At 38.6% G+C, this 14,346-nt stretch overlaps 1 protein-coding gene across 2 annotated transcripts in view; it reads left to right on the top strand.

Moving 5' to 3' along the window:
- Positions 1-14,346, top strand: part of GTF2H1 (general transcription factor IIH subunit 1) — a 22,090-nt gene extending 7,744 nt beyond the window's left edge. For both annotated transcript variants that reach the window (XM_040558974.1, XM_040558973.1), the window contains exons 4-15: positions 812-974; positions 2,598-2,691; positions 3,414-3,563; positions 4,587-4,666; positions 5,407-5,537; positions 6,701-6,788; positions 8,102-8,190; positions 9,050-9,167; positions 9,978-10,068; positions 11,523-11,638; positions 12,477-12,569; positions 13,209-14,346. In XM_040558974.1, the coding sequence (XP_040414908.1) occupies positions 812-974; positions 2,598-2,691; positions 3,414-3,563; positions 4,587-4,666; positions 5,407-5,537; positions 6,701-6,788; positions 8,102-8,190; positions 9,050-9,167; positions 9,978-10,068; positions 11,523-11,638; positions 12,477-12,569; positions 13,209-13,295 (1,300 nt within the window). In that variant the 3' untranslated portion in view covers positions 13,296-14,346. The remainder of the gene's footprint in view (positions 1-811; positions 975-2,597; positions 2,692-3,413; positions 3,564-4,586; positions 4,667-5,406; positions 5,538-6,700; positions 6,789-8,101; positions 8,191-9,049; positions 9,168-9,977; positions 10,069-11,522; positions 11,639-12,476; positions 12,570-13,208) is intronic.

The following is a 14,346-nucleotide window of genomic DNA, read 5'->3' as shown; positions in this document are numbered from 1 at the left end:
TGTCCGCGTGCATGCATGGTTCCCAGCAGATAACCTAGTGTGGGCTCCTAATTGGTATACAGCTGCATGAAAAAGAGAACATGAAATAACTGAAGTTTCTGGTGCATACCTTTTTTGTATTGTGGATAGTAAGGGTACTTGCTTGATATTTGGTTTCTAACTTCTGTAAACATTACTCCCTGGTGGAGGTAGTGACACCGAACGTTTCTGCAGCACTTGCACTGTATGCAGTAGTTAAGTGGTGAAGGTCCTACTGTCAGCAAGAGAAATGTAAATGAAAAAAAATCTCAAGACCATGTGTGTTTTAAGCTATCTTATGCCATGCATATTTTGTTATCTGTACTCTTGCACTAAAGTAGAGACCTGTAAATACCAAATTCTAAGATTTTAAACAAGAATTGGACAGTGCCCAAATCCCCTTTTTCTACTACGAGACTTTGGTAATGGTAGTTCAGGAAGAGTCAGTGTGCTTTTGCAGTTCACAAGACTCTAGTCTTGGGCATGCAAAGGCACAAAAGCTTCACAGAATATTTAAGGACAAGACATTAATCCCATATTAATGTTTTCCTAGGCTTTACTGTTTTCTAGCACTTAATGCTATTCCTTCAAGGTTTTTTAAGTCCTTTCTTCATTCTTTTGAGACAAGTATCGTTATTGAGGTTGGTTATTTACACAATCTTATTAAGAAATACACAGCATTTTTTGAAAGAAGAGTTAGTTTCTGTTCCTTTTGTGAACTCATGTTAGTTATGGAAATCCTAGTGATTTATTCTTCAGTATTTCAATTGTATTCAATACATTCTTTTACCAGAATGCTGCAAGAAGATCCTGTTTTGTTTCAGCTCTATAAAGACCTTGTTGTGAGCCAAGTAATCAGTGCTGAAGAATTCTGGGCCAACCGTTTAAGCTTGAATGCAGGGGATAATTCTGCAGCACCTAGTAAGCAGGATGTGGGCATCTCTGCAGCATTTCTGGTATGTTGAACCTCTAATTTAAAACACTTTAGAGCAAACGAATTGGGGAAAGATTTCTGCTCTTATACTTTATTCCCATATACTTGAATGTTCTTCTTTCTCTGTTTGTTAAAATATTGCAAGTGTAAAGGGGGGAAAAAAAGTAAAGATTTTGTGCAAATCTGCAACCTCAAAATTCTGTCAATTTAAGATGCTCAGATTGAACTTAACCTTAAAGAGGCAATAGGCAGATGCTCTTTATATTGCTGCTTTGTCTTCCATGTAACAGAAAAAATGATTAACTTAGTCACTAGATTATAGTGTATTAATGCAATTAATTAATGCAATAAAAGAGTGTCTGTTGCAACATCCATGTGCATAAATGAAGCCGCGAAGACACCCACACAAAGCAGTCTTATTCCTTCCCTGTGTTTGTTTTTCTAAGCTGGTACATGCTTTCAGCTAGCCAAAGAACAACTTGTACATCTGAAAGCTTGTTTTATCTCTTTCCCCAACTTTCAGTTATGTTATCCCTTCGTAAGATCTCAATGCTTTTGTAATCTGAATGCAATCTGAAAGTAATCTAGGTACAATCTTCAGATTCCTTCCACAGGGACGTGTTTTTACTTCTGCAACAAAACTCATACAAATTATGATTTGCTAGCTGGAATCCTATTTTTACCTTTGTAATGACTGTTTGCACACGCTAAAGGTTTGGGAGGGAAAGAGGAGATGGGAATTGTTTTCTGGCCTACCTGCTATACAAATGCTCACTTTTCCCTTTATAAATACCTGAATCAGTTAAATGAATTTGTTTTGATTTTCTGTCACCGCACTATTCTTACACCTTAAAAAAAAAAAGTGAACCTTTCTTAAAGTAACTGATTGTTACGTTAATAACCAGTTTGTGTACACTGCATTTGTGAAGAAGAAATCTCTAGGTATGTGTGTTCTCATCCAAGTTAAAAATAACTATCTGGCTCTGTTCAGAATGAGTGCTTCTCTAGAGACAAGGTAGTACTAAAAACTAGAATTTAAGTGTACAGGAAAAGGAAGAAAAGGCAGCATATGCTTTCCTCAGTTACTGAGAATCTGACTCTGCTTGCTTGATGCAGAGCTTCCTAAAATGATCACTGAACTGTAATTCACAAGTTCTGACTAAGGCTTACGGTCAGTTTTTAAATGCAATGTTATATATCACTTATACTGAGATGCTTTTAGTGCTTAAGAAAATAAGGTGTAACAACCATAAGTTATCACTGATTCTTCACTATCTGAATTCTTGAATGAACACCAAAAGATAGGGCATATACAGTAAACATGCCTTTTCTTACATTGGAACAAGGTTATATTAAACTAAGTATATCTCCCTTGATTGATGGTCTTTTTCATCTTCTAAAATCTACAGTCTACTTCTTGAATCATCCCTTAAGTGGCAAGTATAATAAACTAATTAATGCGTGCTCTTTTATTTACCACTCCAAAAATAGCTATTTATGATCAAATATGCTATGTATTACTGGAGGAGGAGGATTATCTGCAGCAGAATTTGACTTAGTTATGCCTTTTTTTTTTTTCCTTCTCCATTTACAGAGGGAATTCAGACTTAAACTGTTTCTCCTCCCTGTATGCTTTTTTTTTTAGGCTGATGTACGGCCTCAAACAGATGGCTGCAATGGTCTGAGGTACAATTTGACTTCAGATATCATCGAATCCATATTTCGAACATATCCTGCAGGTAAGAATCGTGCTTTGCATTACAAATACATTCATTTAAGATTTGTTTACTACCATTTTACTCCAGGAAGACTACATTGCAAGCCTGAGCCTGTAAGTATAAAGGACTGTATCTTTAGTCTCTTTGGATGATTTTTCCCTGCCTTATTTCCTTAATTTGAGAAGGGATTGAAAGAAGTATGTGCTAAGACATGCTTTTGAAATGAAAACTTGATTTCATTAGATGAAAGCATTTCAACTTGTTGCACTGACTTTTTTTTAATTGTAAGCAGTTACTTGGCTCCCATAATACGCCCCTACTGATCATGTCATTTTTTTTCCCACCATGATACCACCTTTAGAGGAGGGCAAGAGACAGTTCCTTCCCTTGCACTATGCTGAACCCTGATAAGGGTTCCTTTTGGCTCTAGGTTAAAAATGCTAGATCCATCCTGAGACTAACTAGAATTCTGGTAAATAAGACTTCGTATGTGTGCGCGCGTGTGTGATTCAGATTAGAATATTCTGGTTTCTGTGATGTACATTTCTTTTCAGAGCACTAGGTAGTATTGCAAGGCATAGAAGAGTTTGCTGATGTTCAACTACTGCATTCCCTTACGTTTAACTGGCACCAATGGTGATAGCACTAGACAGAAAGCAAGGAAGCAAGCAAGGAATTTTTGATGTAAAGTACTGTATTAGGATTTGCAGAACACTTTGTAATCATTACTTGCTTGTTCACAGTAAAAATGAAATATGCAGAAAATGTTCCACATAACATGACAGAGAGGGAATTCTGGACACGATTTTTTCAGTCTCATTATTTCCATCGGGACAGACTCAATACAGGCTCAAAAGACCTCTTTGCAGAATGTGCCAAACTGGATGAAAAAGGTAAGTTTTCTTTTTCTGCAATAGGCTGTTAACTTAGCAGTATTATAGAGCACAAATCAAGAGGTATGGCTAGTGAACTTTGCAAAACTCAAGTCAGAGTTCTCATATGTCCATCTATTGGACATCTTGTTTGTCAAACTGTGAGAGGTAGAGATGGACATTGGAAGTTGTCTATAGCTTTATTATTCTTAGGCTGTCTGATAGCAAATGCATTCCTTGAAACAAATGGGGAAGTGCTAGTACTAGAAATACCCTTTATCACAACTCAGGCAACAATAAATCAGTGATAAATTCCAAAAATAAGTGATCATGATAGTATACTTATGCTCTGCCATCAGTTACTATGGAATAACTTCCTTTACATAAGCCTTCATTTCATGCTGTGTGCACAACTTAGAGCAGGTATAGCTTTCGTAGTAGGATCAGTTTTTCACAATAGACAAATGTGGATCCTGTTACCTGTTCTGTCAGTCATTTTAATAGAAGCTTAAGTCAGATGATATTTAAGATTTCATATTAAACTTTTCTATATGATTACAAACCTACCTCGAATGTGAAGGGATAAGATCATTTAACACCATTCATTGGTGCATGTTCTGTCTAGTGAATACATTCTATTAGGAACCCACAACCCTTCACAAGTAAAAGCTATCACCAGATACAAACTACCATTCTACCCAAGACAGTCCAGCAATACAGTGCTAAAATTAGAAGAAACAAAACTAAGGCCTCCCAGTTCCCACTAATACAACTAATATTAAATGCATCCTCTTTTTTATATATAGAACAGCGTTCAGTTGTGTAGAAGTTGTTGAAAGCTGCTGTAATTAGTAGGCTGCTCTTTTACAATAATATTCCAAATTTATGGCTTATTTTGAAGGGAACTTTGAAAAGGGTTGGAAGTTCTAGTCATGGTGATATTTGGACATCTACAGAACCTTTGGCCTTTCCTTAAAGGTTAAATACAGTGTAATAATTACTTCTGTTTTTTTTCATGGTCTTTTCTTTGTTTCTTTCATACAGGGTTAAAAACAATGGTATCTCAAGGAGTAAAAAACCCTCTGATAGATCTAACAGCTTTGGAAGATAAAACATTAGATGAAGTAAGTACTTGGCAAAAATACAAAAAAAATCGTTTCATTTAAGGGGAAAGTGGGTCTTTCTCCTGTTGAAATTACTACAAATGCTTATTCTAAGACAGGTCACTTACTAGGCTGCTGTGCTTGTTGAGTGCTCAACATTTACACAGTTATGTGTGTGTGAAGAACTGGAGCCTATGCTCAGATGCCTGCCTTAGTGTGCTGGGTATAAAGCCAGACTTCTCTCTTTTTAAGAGGAATTACTTCGCTTTGCCTTCAGCCGCCTGGTAACTGGGGAACACTGCCAGCTTTAAGGCTTGAGGTTTTTTGAATTCCCAGTGCTATCACATCCTCCAGACAGGTGTCATTTAGCCTGCGGGCTGCTGGTGTTCTACAAGAAGTTAAAAAGAGGTCAGTAACACAATTGCTAGTTTTTACTTGCCATCCGTGCCTGTCTGTTTAGTACAGGTGATCCTTTTTTTTTAAAGCTAGTCCTGTATATACAACAGATCAAGGTGTCTTATAAAATTACTTGTTCAAGACTCTTTTTGACACCTCTAAATGTTCAAGCATTTGAAGTTTTTTCAGAGCACATGTGGGTGATGGTGGGGGGGAAGGTAAGAAAACACTGCTTCAGATGATGGTGCAGTATCACCCAGTGAAATTCCAAGGAGGTGGCACACAGGCTTCCTGACTCAATGGAAAACACAGAATGGTCCCTCTGGCTTTGAGAGAGGAGGTAACTAGTGTTATTTTCTTTGTAGGGCTACGGTGTTGCTTCTGTGGCCTCTACATCAAATGCCTCAAAATCTGCTAGAGAAAGTAGCAATGCTGCCATTATAAAACGCTTTAATCATCATAGTGCCATGGTCCTTGCAGCTGGCCTCAGAAAACAGTAAGTTTAAATGTTGTCTAAAAGCTAAATTTTGTTGCATACCTTAAGGAATTTCCAAAAGGAAAATACATCTGCAGTTCCTCATCCAGCCTCTCTTTATGAATGAACTATTAGGCTCTAGAAATGAAAGTACTGTTAGGTTCCATTTTACTTCATACAGTTTTTTCAGAGCTGTCTGAAATAAATGCTATTTTTAGCTGGGTTGCTATCATACAAATCAGATACAGAAAAGGAAAGGATGTTTCTGCCTTAGCTCTCTAGCCCTGCTGAAGGCTGCAGAAGAGAATTCTGTTGGCTGTGCGGGGGGGGAGAGGTCTGGTACAGGAAGTTCCTATTGCCTGCCTTCCAGGAGCAGGCCTGCTGGGGCTTCCTATAGCAGGTTGCATGGGAAGAGGTCAAAGCAGAAGCAGAAGAACATTGTGACTTGGGTGGATCACGTTAGAGGTTTACCCAGTGCAGCACCCTGTCCCTGACCATGCCTTAAAGGTATCAGCTGGTTACATATATTTGTAGTGGAAAAACTTGTTAGAAGAGGAATGAAATGGGTTTGTTGTGAGGTCTGTGGTACAACTTGTTTATAGACAACCATCTAAACAACAGATTATTACTGTACCAAAATCCTACAGGCCTTACCTGTGAGAGATCTTATTTAAATCATTTCTTCTGCATGGCTGAGCTCCCTCTCATTGTTCTTGTCTCACCCAGAATGAGCAGTGGGCCTCAGATAACGTTCTGGGTAATATGTGTTTCTGTTCCTCAGTTCAGAGTGAGACAAGACAGTAGCTCTCGTTCTGAAACAGTACTATTTCAGAGCTCCCATAGCTCTGCTAATACAAGATTGGCCTCAGTGTGTATGCAAAGTGTTTGTTTTGCATGATTTTGCTGTGTCCCACTTGCATTGTGGGCACGCTACTATTTCTGCAGAGAGGCAGAAGTACCGTTCCCTGCTGTTGAATTTCCCCCTTGACAAACAGGGTCATTTGAGGAATTGGTTCCTTTTATCTAGATCAACTTCTATAAGTTAAGACATAAGGGGGGAAGCTGGTATACAGTATGAAGACGCATATAGAACTTTTGAAATAAATGTATTTACCTTGTCTCTAGCATGTATTTAAAACTTCCTTTGAGGTGGATTCTTTTTAATGCTGTTTCTCTATTTTAAGAGAAGCACAAAATGACCATTACAGTGAGACCAGCAGTATGGATGGAAACTCCAGGGATTCAGATTTCTTTCAACCACCAATGAAAAAGGTATAGTTAGCTGATGCAATTCTGGTTGAAAGGAATTGGATGCTGTCTCTTAAAACAATGCTGAAGGTTCATTATGTGTTTTAAGAAGTATCTAAAACAATACTTAAGTTAGCTTTGCTTAAAAGTATATTGAATAACAATTGAGGGCCAGTGAAAAGCTTTGTGCATAGAATATGTCTGTTAGTAAACGTGAATGAACTACACCTTGAAGTACTGTTCTGTTAATCTCTTTAGTTATGCCCCATGAAAGCCAAGTTTCCAACATTGTTCTAATTGGACCCAGGTTCTTTCCATGCTGTGCAGATGTATTTTTGCTTTTTGCCTGAACACTTCTAGAAAACATACATATGAAAGAGAGAGGGGTGTTCAGGAGACAATATTAACTTGTCAAGTGTATGTTTATAGAGGGGATGATTGAACTGGCATGCAGCAGCCTTCATCTTAAGGTCAGAAGCTGGAGGAAGGTTCAACTGAAAGAGTAGTGATGCCTGGTGCATTGAACTAGGGCAACAGCCTGTTTCAGATGAACAACAGCAGCTTGCAAAGTGGGGAAGAAGTACTATAACTGCTACAAAACTAACTGAATACTCCTTGATAGAGTTGACAGCCAAAATAGAAAATGCCAAGCTGACTCAAAACCTGCATATGTCGTGAGAAAAGGCTGTAAAATACACAAGTTGTTAAACGTTGCAGTGGTCAACAGCTTTGACTTCCTGAAAGCTGCAGACTTTTACTGAGGAAGTAAATAGACCAGGACAAGAACAAATGTGATGATGAGAGGAATGAGAAAGTAGCATAAGAGTGGGAGCCTACAAAAGGAAAACTACCCCTGTGGTGTTACCCATGCTGAAAAAGTCTGTCACCACTGTGGTGACACCTCTCACCACGAATGCTCTAGCTCTACTGTCACCAAATATCTTGAGCAACTGTTAGGGTGTTAGTCCTACACTCTTGTACTCCAGCCATTACATTGTTACTATTTCTGTTAATCTGGAGATAGCTGGACTTAAGTAGAGAGAAAAAAGAATGATGTATGTATAGCAGAATAATTTCTCTAGTGTCGGGGACTGTGAGTTTTGGTCAGAATCTACAGAAAAAGCAGTAGTCCCAAGACTTGCAAGCTGCACGTTTAAAACGGTACTGGGCATACCTCCCTTAGGAGGGTAGACACAAACTATTCTGGCCAATTTTGTTTTCATTAAGGTGTTACTAGCCCTTTCACACAATCTCAGTTAAGTGAGAGAAAAAAGGCAGTAAATGTGCCAAATTGTGCTCTAATTAGTGAAGTGTACAATTCTTTGGTTTATTTTTAGGTGAAACTACAGGAGTCCATTGAATATGAAGATTTAGCAAAGAATAATAGCGTTAAAACTATTGCACTAAACTTAAAGAAATCTGACAGGTAAGTTAACCAAATATGCTGGGCTATTTCAGCATATTCTATCTAGCAGGTCTCATCACAGCCTGCACACAATCGGCTGATTTAGTTTCCACTGTGCCGCAATGAAGTGTGTTTAGGCTAAATTTAGAAACAAAACATGAATTCCTGCATAAACCAACTTCCAAGTAATTCCCATTTAAATTTGTAGTTTGATTTTACCTTGCTTCTCAGCTTGTTAAGCCTCTGTAAACCTACTAGGAGGGCTTTGATATAATATCTATGAAAATCTTAACAGACTTATCTTAAAGGTTCAGCACTTTGTTGCAGCTCAGTGGAAAAACGTGTAGCATGTGTTCATATACAATTCCAAGCAAAATCCGCTCCCCCAGGGGAAAGAAGGGCTGTTGGGATAGTTTGGACTGGCCACTGGTCTTGTATTTTTCTAGTAGTTGTTTTTTAGACTCTTCAGTTTAAGAACCATAGCAGTAACTTTAGACAAGGAGTGATACCACAGGAAGGAGAACAGATCCAAATGTGCGTGTAACTTCGTTTAGCTGAGGTTCAAATAAAAGCAGTGTCAATTCCTCCATTATGATGATATTCCCAGAACTGAGCAAAATAGGTGGCACAGGTAGCTTTTCATTGGCAGAATGACGCTCGCAGATTCAACAATAGAAACGTCTTATTTTGGCGCCATACCATCTCTAACCCAACCTCCTTCCACATGGCAATACATTTACTTTTCATGCCAACAAACAGGATTTAGATAGTGGAGTCAACAGTTGCAAAGCATCTAAAATTGCAAAGATATGAATGACTGTCCAATGATTTTTTTCCATTTTTACCAACACTCCTATTAATATACTTTTCTCTCTCACAGGTATTATCATGGTCCAACTCCAATTCAATCACAGCAATATGCAACCAGTCAGGATATAATTAGTTCTTTTCATAGTATTAGGCAAGAAATGGAGGCATATGTACCCAAACTAACTCAGGTATGGAAGAATTTTCAGCAAAATTCCTTTCCTAATGTTAACATCTAGCTTTCTGTCTCTTGGCTACTGGAATTTTAACTTTGCCTAAACATAATTTACAGCTTTAGGTGATACCTTTTCAGCTGTTGTGTTTAAAATATAAACACAGAAAATAATAAGAAAAAAAGACAGTTGAAGCTTTGCTGATATTCAGGGTTATATTCTACCATTACCATATTGTTCTGAAGAAATAGTAAAGGCATAAAATAGTAAAGCAGGACAATCGTGCAACATGAATACTGGCAAATATTATTGATGCCACCCTCTGAAAATTAAGATATCGTGGTGTTAGGAGGTCTAGTAAGCAGGCATATAACTGAATGGGTCTTTTGCCACAAAATGCATTTAGGTAGGATCTGTTTTTAAGCATGGGCTGCAGAGAAGCTCGCTTTTAGCAGCATGAGGATAGTATGGCCATCTCACCAGCCAGTTTCTGAACTACCCTTCTTAAATTTGGCCATAAGAAAAGGGGTCAAAACTGTGAATGTGTCACATCTCTGTATTGTGAGGATTATCCTGTAGGAGTAGCTGCGCAGCCAGTTCACATACTAGGTAAAGGAAAGGTTTGTTGGTTCATAATTGGAGAGATTTCATTGAAAACATGAGCTAACAAAGCCACCTCATTTAATTCTTCAGTACAGCAAACTCTTCATCAGAGCTTCCACTGTATCTTCCCAACTATATCTACAATTAGGTTTCTTACACAATTTATTTTAAGGACACATTGTTGGAAAAAGTGGTCTGAAATAATTGTTACCTCTTTCCCTTCAGGTTCTTTCAAGTGGTGATGCTACTAGCACTATTGCAGTCCTGTCACCTGGAGGAGCACTTATGCAGGGTGGAACACAGCAAGCCATAAACCGTAAGGACTTAGGATGTATAGTACTTGAATCACATTTTATTCCTTTTTAAAGCAGCTTGCTGTTTCATCTCTCTTAGAATGTTACACTGATAAAGGAAATTCTGGAAACATGTAGCTGGAGTAAGACTGGTTATGGCAACAAGAAAAAAAACAACCCAGGCACCCTATGAGGGCGGCGCTGGCTGTACCAGTGCTGCAGCAAGTGAATGACGGAACTTTACAGAGCAAGTGATAAAGGATGCACCCAATACTAAGTCCTTGTACGGTTAAAGGGTTTGCTTGCACAGCACTCTTGTATTTTTCCTGGATTTTAGAAAATAAAAGGCATAGTCTGGGAGAGCTCTAAAGAAGTGTGTTCTAGGTAATTGTTTGGAACTAGGTTTTTTGCAGCCTGCATTTAAGATCCACAGCTCCCTGTGAAGGATGTTTTTCTTGTGGACTACAAGGGCAAACAGGCAACCCCTCCTTCTCCCATCTCCATTCAACTGCTCTATTTCCTGTTGTCACATTTGTGCCAGCTTGAGTTCCTTTCCCTTTAGTCTCACAGCAGATGAATCCCTGTTCTCACAAGGCAGGGTTTAGTACGGTTCTCTAGTTCACATTTTGTACTTGATCTGAAGGACAGCAGAGACTATGCAGTCTGTTGAAGAAGTATGAATTTCTCATGGTAATAAACAGAAAGGAGTCGGCAAGCCAGTAACAAGGCTTTCTTGCCCATCCCAACTGACAGACTGGGTGCTAAACTCCTTTTCATCAAACCTAACCACCTTCTTTTTAACAGCTTCATCCTCAAGTTTGTTATATACTGTTCAAGTGACTGCTCCTGCCATTCTCAGTGACAGGCTGTGCTTTTTATCCCTGCTGTTTACAGTTATGGTGCCCTCCCTGTTCTTGAGTAGTGTAGCCATTTTTTTCTTTAAAGCGCTGCTGGGGAGAAAGTTCCTTGTTCCTGCCTAAACTTCTTGTCTTCTGTGTGTCCTATCGCTGACAGGTGCTGTGACTATTCTCATTGCCCATGTAACAGCGGGGAAAGTTAGAAGTTACATTAGCTTGCAGTATTCACCACACACCTCACAGCCCATTTTGCACTGGGCTTTGAACAGAACAAGGCTCTGGTCCCAGAAGCAGTCAGTACTGCCCCGCTGTAACAACAACAATTATTTCTAATTATTACTTCTAATTCTGGATTAAAGCACGGTGTCCATTGTTAGCCTGGCTATAGATCTGCCTCAATATTATGAGTTTCCATGCATAGCCACAAATAAGCAGCTGACCTGACCTAATACCACTGATAGTCCTGCTTCAGGTGTGAAGCACCTCAGAGTTCCCTCCCAGCCAACCTTTCTGTCATTCTACTATGAAATGTATATTACTAAGCTTCTTCATTAGCCTAACGTTCTCATTTTACATATGTTAGTTTTGAGTGAAGCGACAAAGCCTTTTTCCCGTTGCAGAGATGGTGCCAAATGACGTTCAGTCTGAACTAAAACACTTGTACGTGGCAGTAGGGGAACTGCTACGACACTTCTGGTCCTGCTTTCCAGTTAACACGCCATTCCTAGAAGAAAAGGTAAGGTGGAGCCTTCCTAGTGTGGGCATGGTTTAGACACGGCCAGATCATGGTTTAAAATGACCATCATTAACTTGACGCACAGAACTCATCCCTAGAACTGAAGTTCACAGAACACTGTAAAATGTGACTTTTTTCAGCAACTCAGTACTATTGGCTAAAATCATACTTATCCCTGTAGGCCTCTTAACCCCCTTCAGGAACACTTGCTGTGCTCTAGTTTCCAGCAGAATGGCCAGCTGTTTTCCAGCTGCAGATTTATCATTGTCAGTTTAACACACACAAACTATAGCCCCCCCTTTCCCAACTTTAAGACCTAATGTCTGCAACAATGTTTACAAGGAAGTTTTCCTTATCCTTCTATCCATTGCAAAAATCACTCAGCTTCAAAACATGCACTGCTTTTTAGAACAGAGCTGCCTTAATGAAAGGTTGTCTGGCTATAACCAGGTAGGATTGTTACAATTTTTCTGTTGCCATTCTCAACCTCTGACCTCACGTGGATCACAAAGATTAAAAACTTGCATTCAGCCATTTTAAATTTTCTGCTGCAAAATGTGGCCTGAAATTCACCATACGGTCTTTGCATGAAGCAAAAAAAAACAAAACAGATGTTTTGGTTAATATCTATAGAATTCACTGACCAAGTAATAGTAATCACCTTGCCACCACAGTGGATTTTCAGGCATGTTGTACTCAAAAATAAATATGCTTTAAGTTAAAGATGTTTTAGGAGTTTTTCCTTCCTCAAACTGTACATACTTAAAGTATCCCCCAGAATGAGTTACAAGGTGTTCTGTGCAAGCAGTTACAACATTGGTTTCTGTCTCTCTCTCAGGTTGTGAAAATGAGGAGCAACTTGGAAAGATTTCAGGTGACGAAGCTCTGCCCATTCCAAGAAAAGATTCGCAGACAGTATTTAAGCACAAATGTAAGGGAAAAATACTCTTAACTTTAATTACATTATATTAATTACATAATTGATAATGTGAATCGTAATTATCAAAGGATGGTGGCTTTGCTGCTTCTTATCCTATGTCATTTTGTTTTTCTATTATTATTACTACTGAGGAAATTGGCAGAGGGAAATTAGGTACAAAGTTAGGTATGCCTTTTCTCCTTGACTCTCCCTGGCTACCTTGCTGAATGACAACAAACTTGTCTAGAGCTATAACTTTGGAAATTGCTCAAGTGAGACAACAGAAAGGGGCAAGTTGTTTCACTTTCTACTTCCATCATGAAGTAGAACTTGAGCTACTTCAGAATAATCTCCTACCATATCAGACTTTAAGTGGTTACAGACTAAATACCGGAACAAACAGCAGAACCAAGTGTCACGTCCCTGGGACCTGTTCAGCTTAGTAGCTCTCTGAACTGCTACCTCTGCAGTTAGCATAGGGCTTCTAGGTCCTTTCTCTCCTCATCTGGCATGCCTCCTTGATCTTGGTGAGATGGCTCAGAGTGAATGAAAGGAATAATCTAACTGAGCATCTATTTGATCAAAGGCAGGGGAGGGGATCTATTTTGTGGTAGCTGAGACATTTATTTTTTTCTCCTCTTAATCTTTCAGTTGATAAGTCATATAGAAGAGATGCTGCAGACGGCCTACAATAAATTCCATACATGGCAGTCCCGCCGTATGCTGAAGAAGACGTGAAAATGCATGCTGTACAGGTTTGAGAGCAAAATCTGCAATAGGTATAGGAATACAACCTAGCACACGTGCAGATCTTATAGTTGTTGCAGGAGGACCTGCAAGCTGTGGACTTCTGGAAATGATGCTAACTGAACTTGCACATTTTTTTTGAAAAAGGAACTGAGATTAAACTTGAAAAGTAGGGAGAAAAACAAGGAAGAACCAAAACAGAAGAGCTGAGGCGCAAAAATATTTAAAAGACACTGTTTACTGCAGTTACTCAGGAACTGCTTATGATTTGCATAAAGAGCTGCTTTCAGAAATAAAAAATTTAAAGAGGGTGTATTAATAAAAATCTGTTTTTCTGTCTAATTTTTTTAAGAAATGTATGGCACAGGGTAGAAATCAAAAGTTTTTCTTCACTGGATTCTGACATTTTATTGAATTCTGTTTATACTTCCTGCAACCGTTTAACAATATTTTAAAATATAGCAGAAACTGGTTTTGCTTCAAACATTTGGGAGAGTGTAGCTGTCAGAAGACAAGCTTCTGCCATATATTTTCCCCACCAATTGGAAGCAAGAGGCATTGCACTGAAAGCTGTCTATGGTCTGGGGTCCCTGAAGGCACATGGGGCAAACTTTTGCCTGAAGTCTTGGATTTTTATGCAGATTTTTTTCAGCCATCAGGTTTGCATGTTTTCCTTTGAGTGCAAGCGTGTGCTACTGCAATCTTTTTTTAAGGTGGCATTTGTTCTGAGGAGAGAATGCATTTTTAAAAATGAAGTTAAATAAAGTTTCTTACAAAAGCAGTCATTTATTTTCAATTTAGACTTTTTTATTATTTCTTCCCTTTAAATCTGTTTTCCTTCACTCTTCCCGTTTGACTGTTACACTATTTTTGGCGAATTGATAATCATTGCAAAGAGAAAAAATGTGTTATTTACACAGTGTCCATAGCTATTGGGAATCTGTGCCATACTTTGTTCCAAATAGAACCAGTTCACCATTTCAGACCAACTTGTCTTGTATTAAATGTGACTTAAATACAGAGTAAATCTGTTTTCTATGAT

The sequence above is a fragment of the Cygnus olor genome, chromosome 5 (genome assembly GCF_009769625.2).
Source record: "Cygnus olor isolate bCygOlo1 chromosome 5, bCygOlo1.pri.v2, whole genome shotgun sequence".
NCBI lineage: Eukaryota > Metazoa > Chordata > Aves > Anseriformes > Anatidae > Cygnus > Cygnus olor.
Note: the sequence above shows the minus strand (reverse complement) of the source record. Positions and strands in the feature narration are given on the sequence as shown.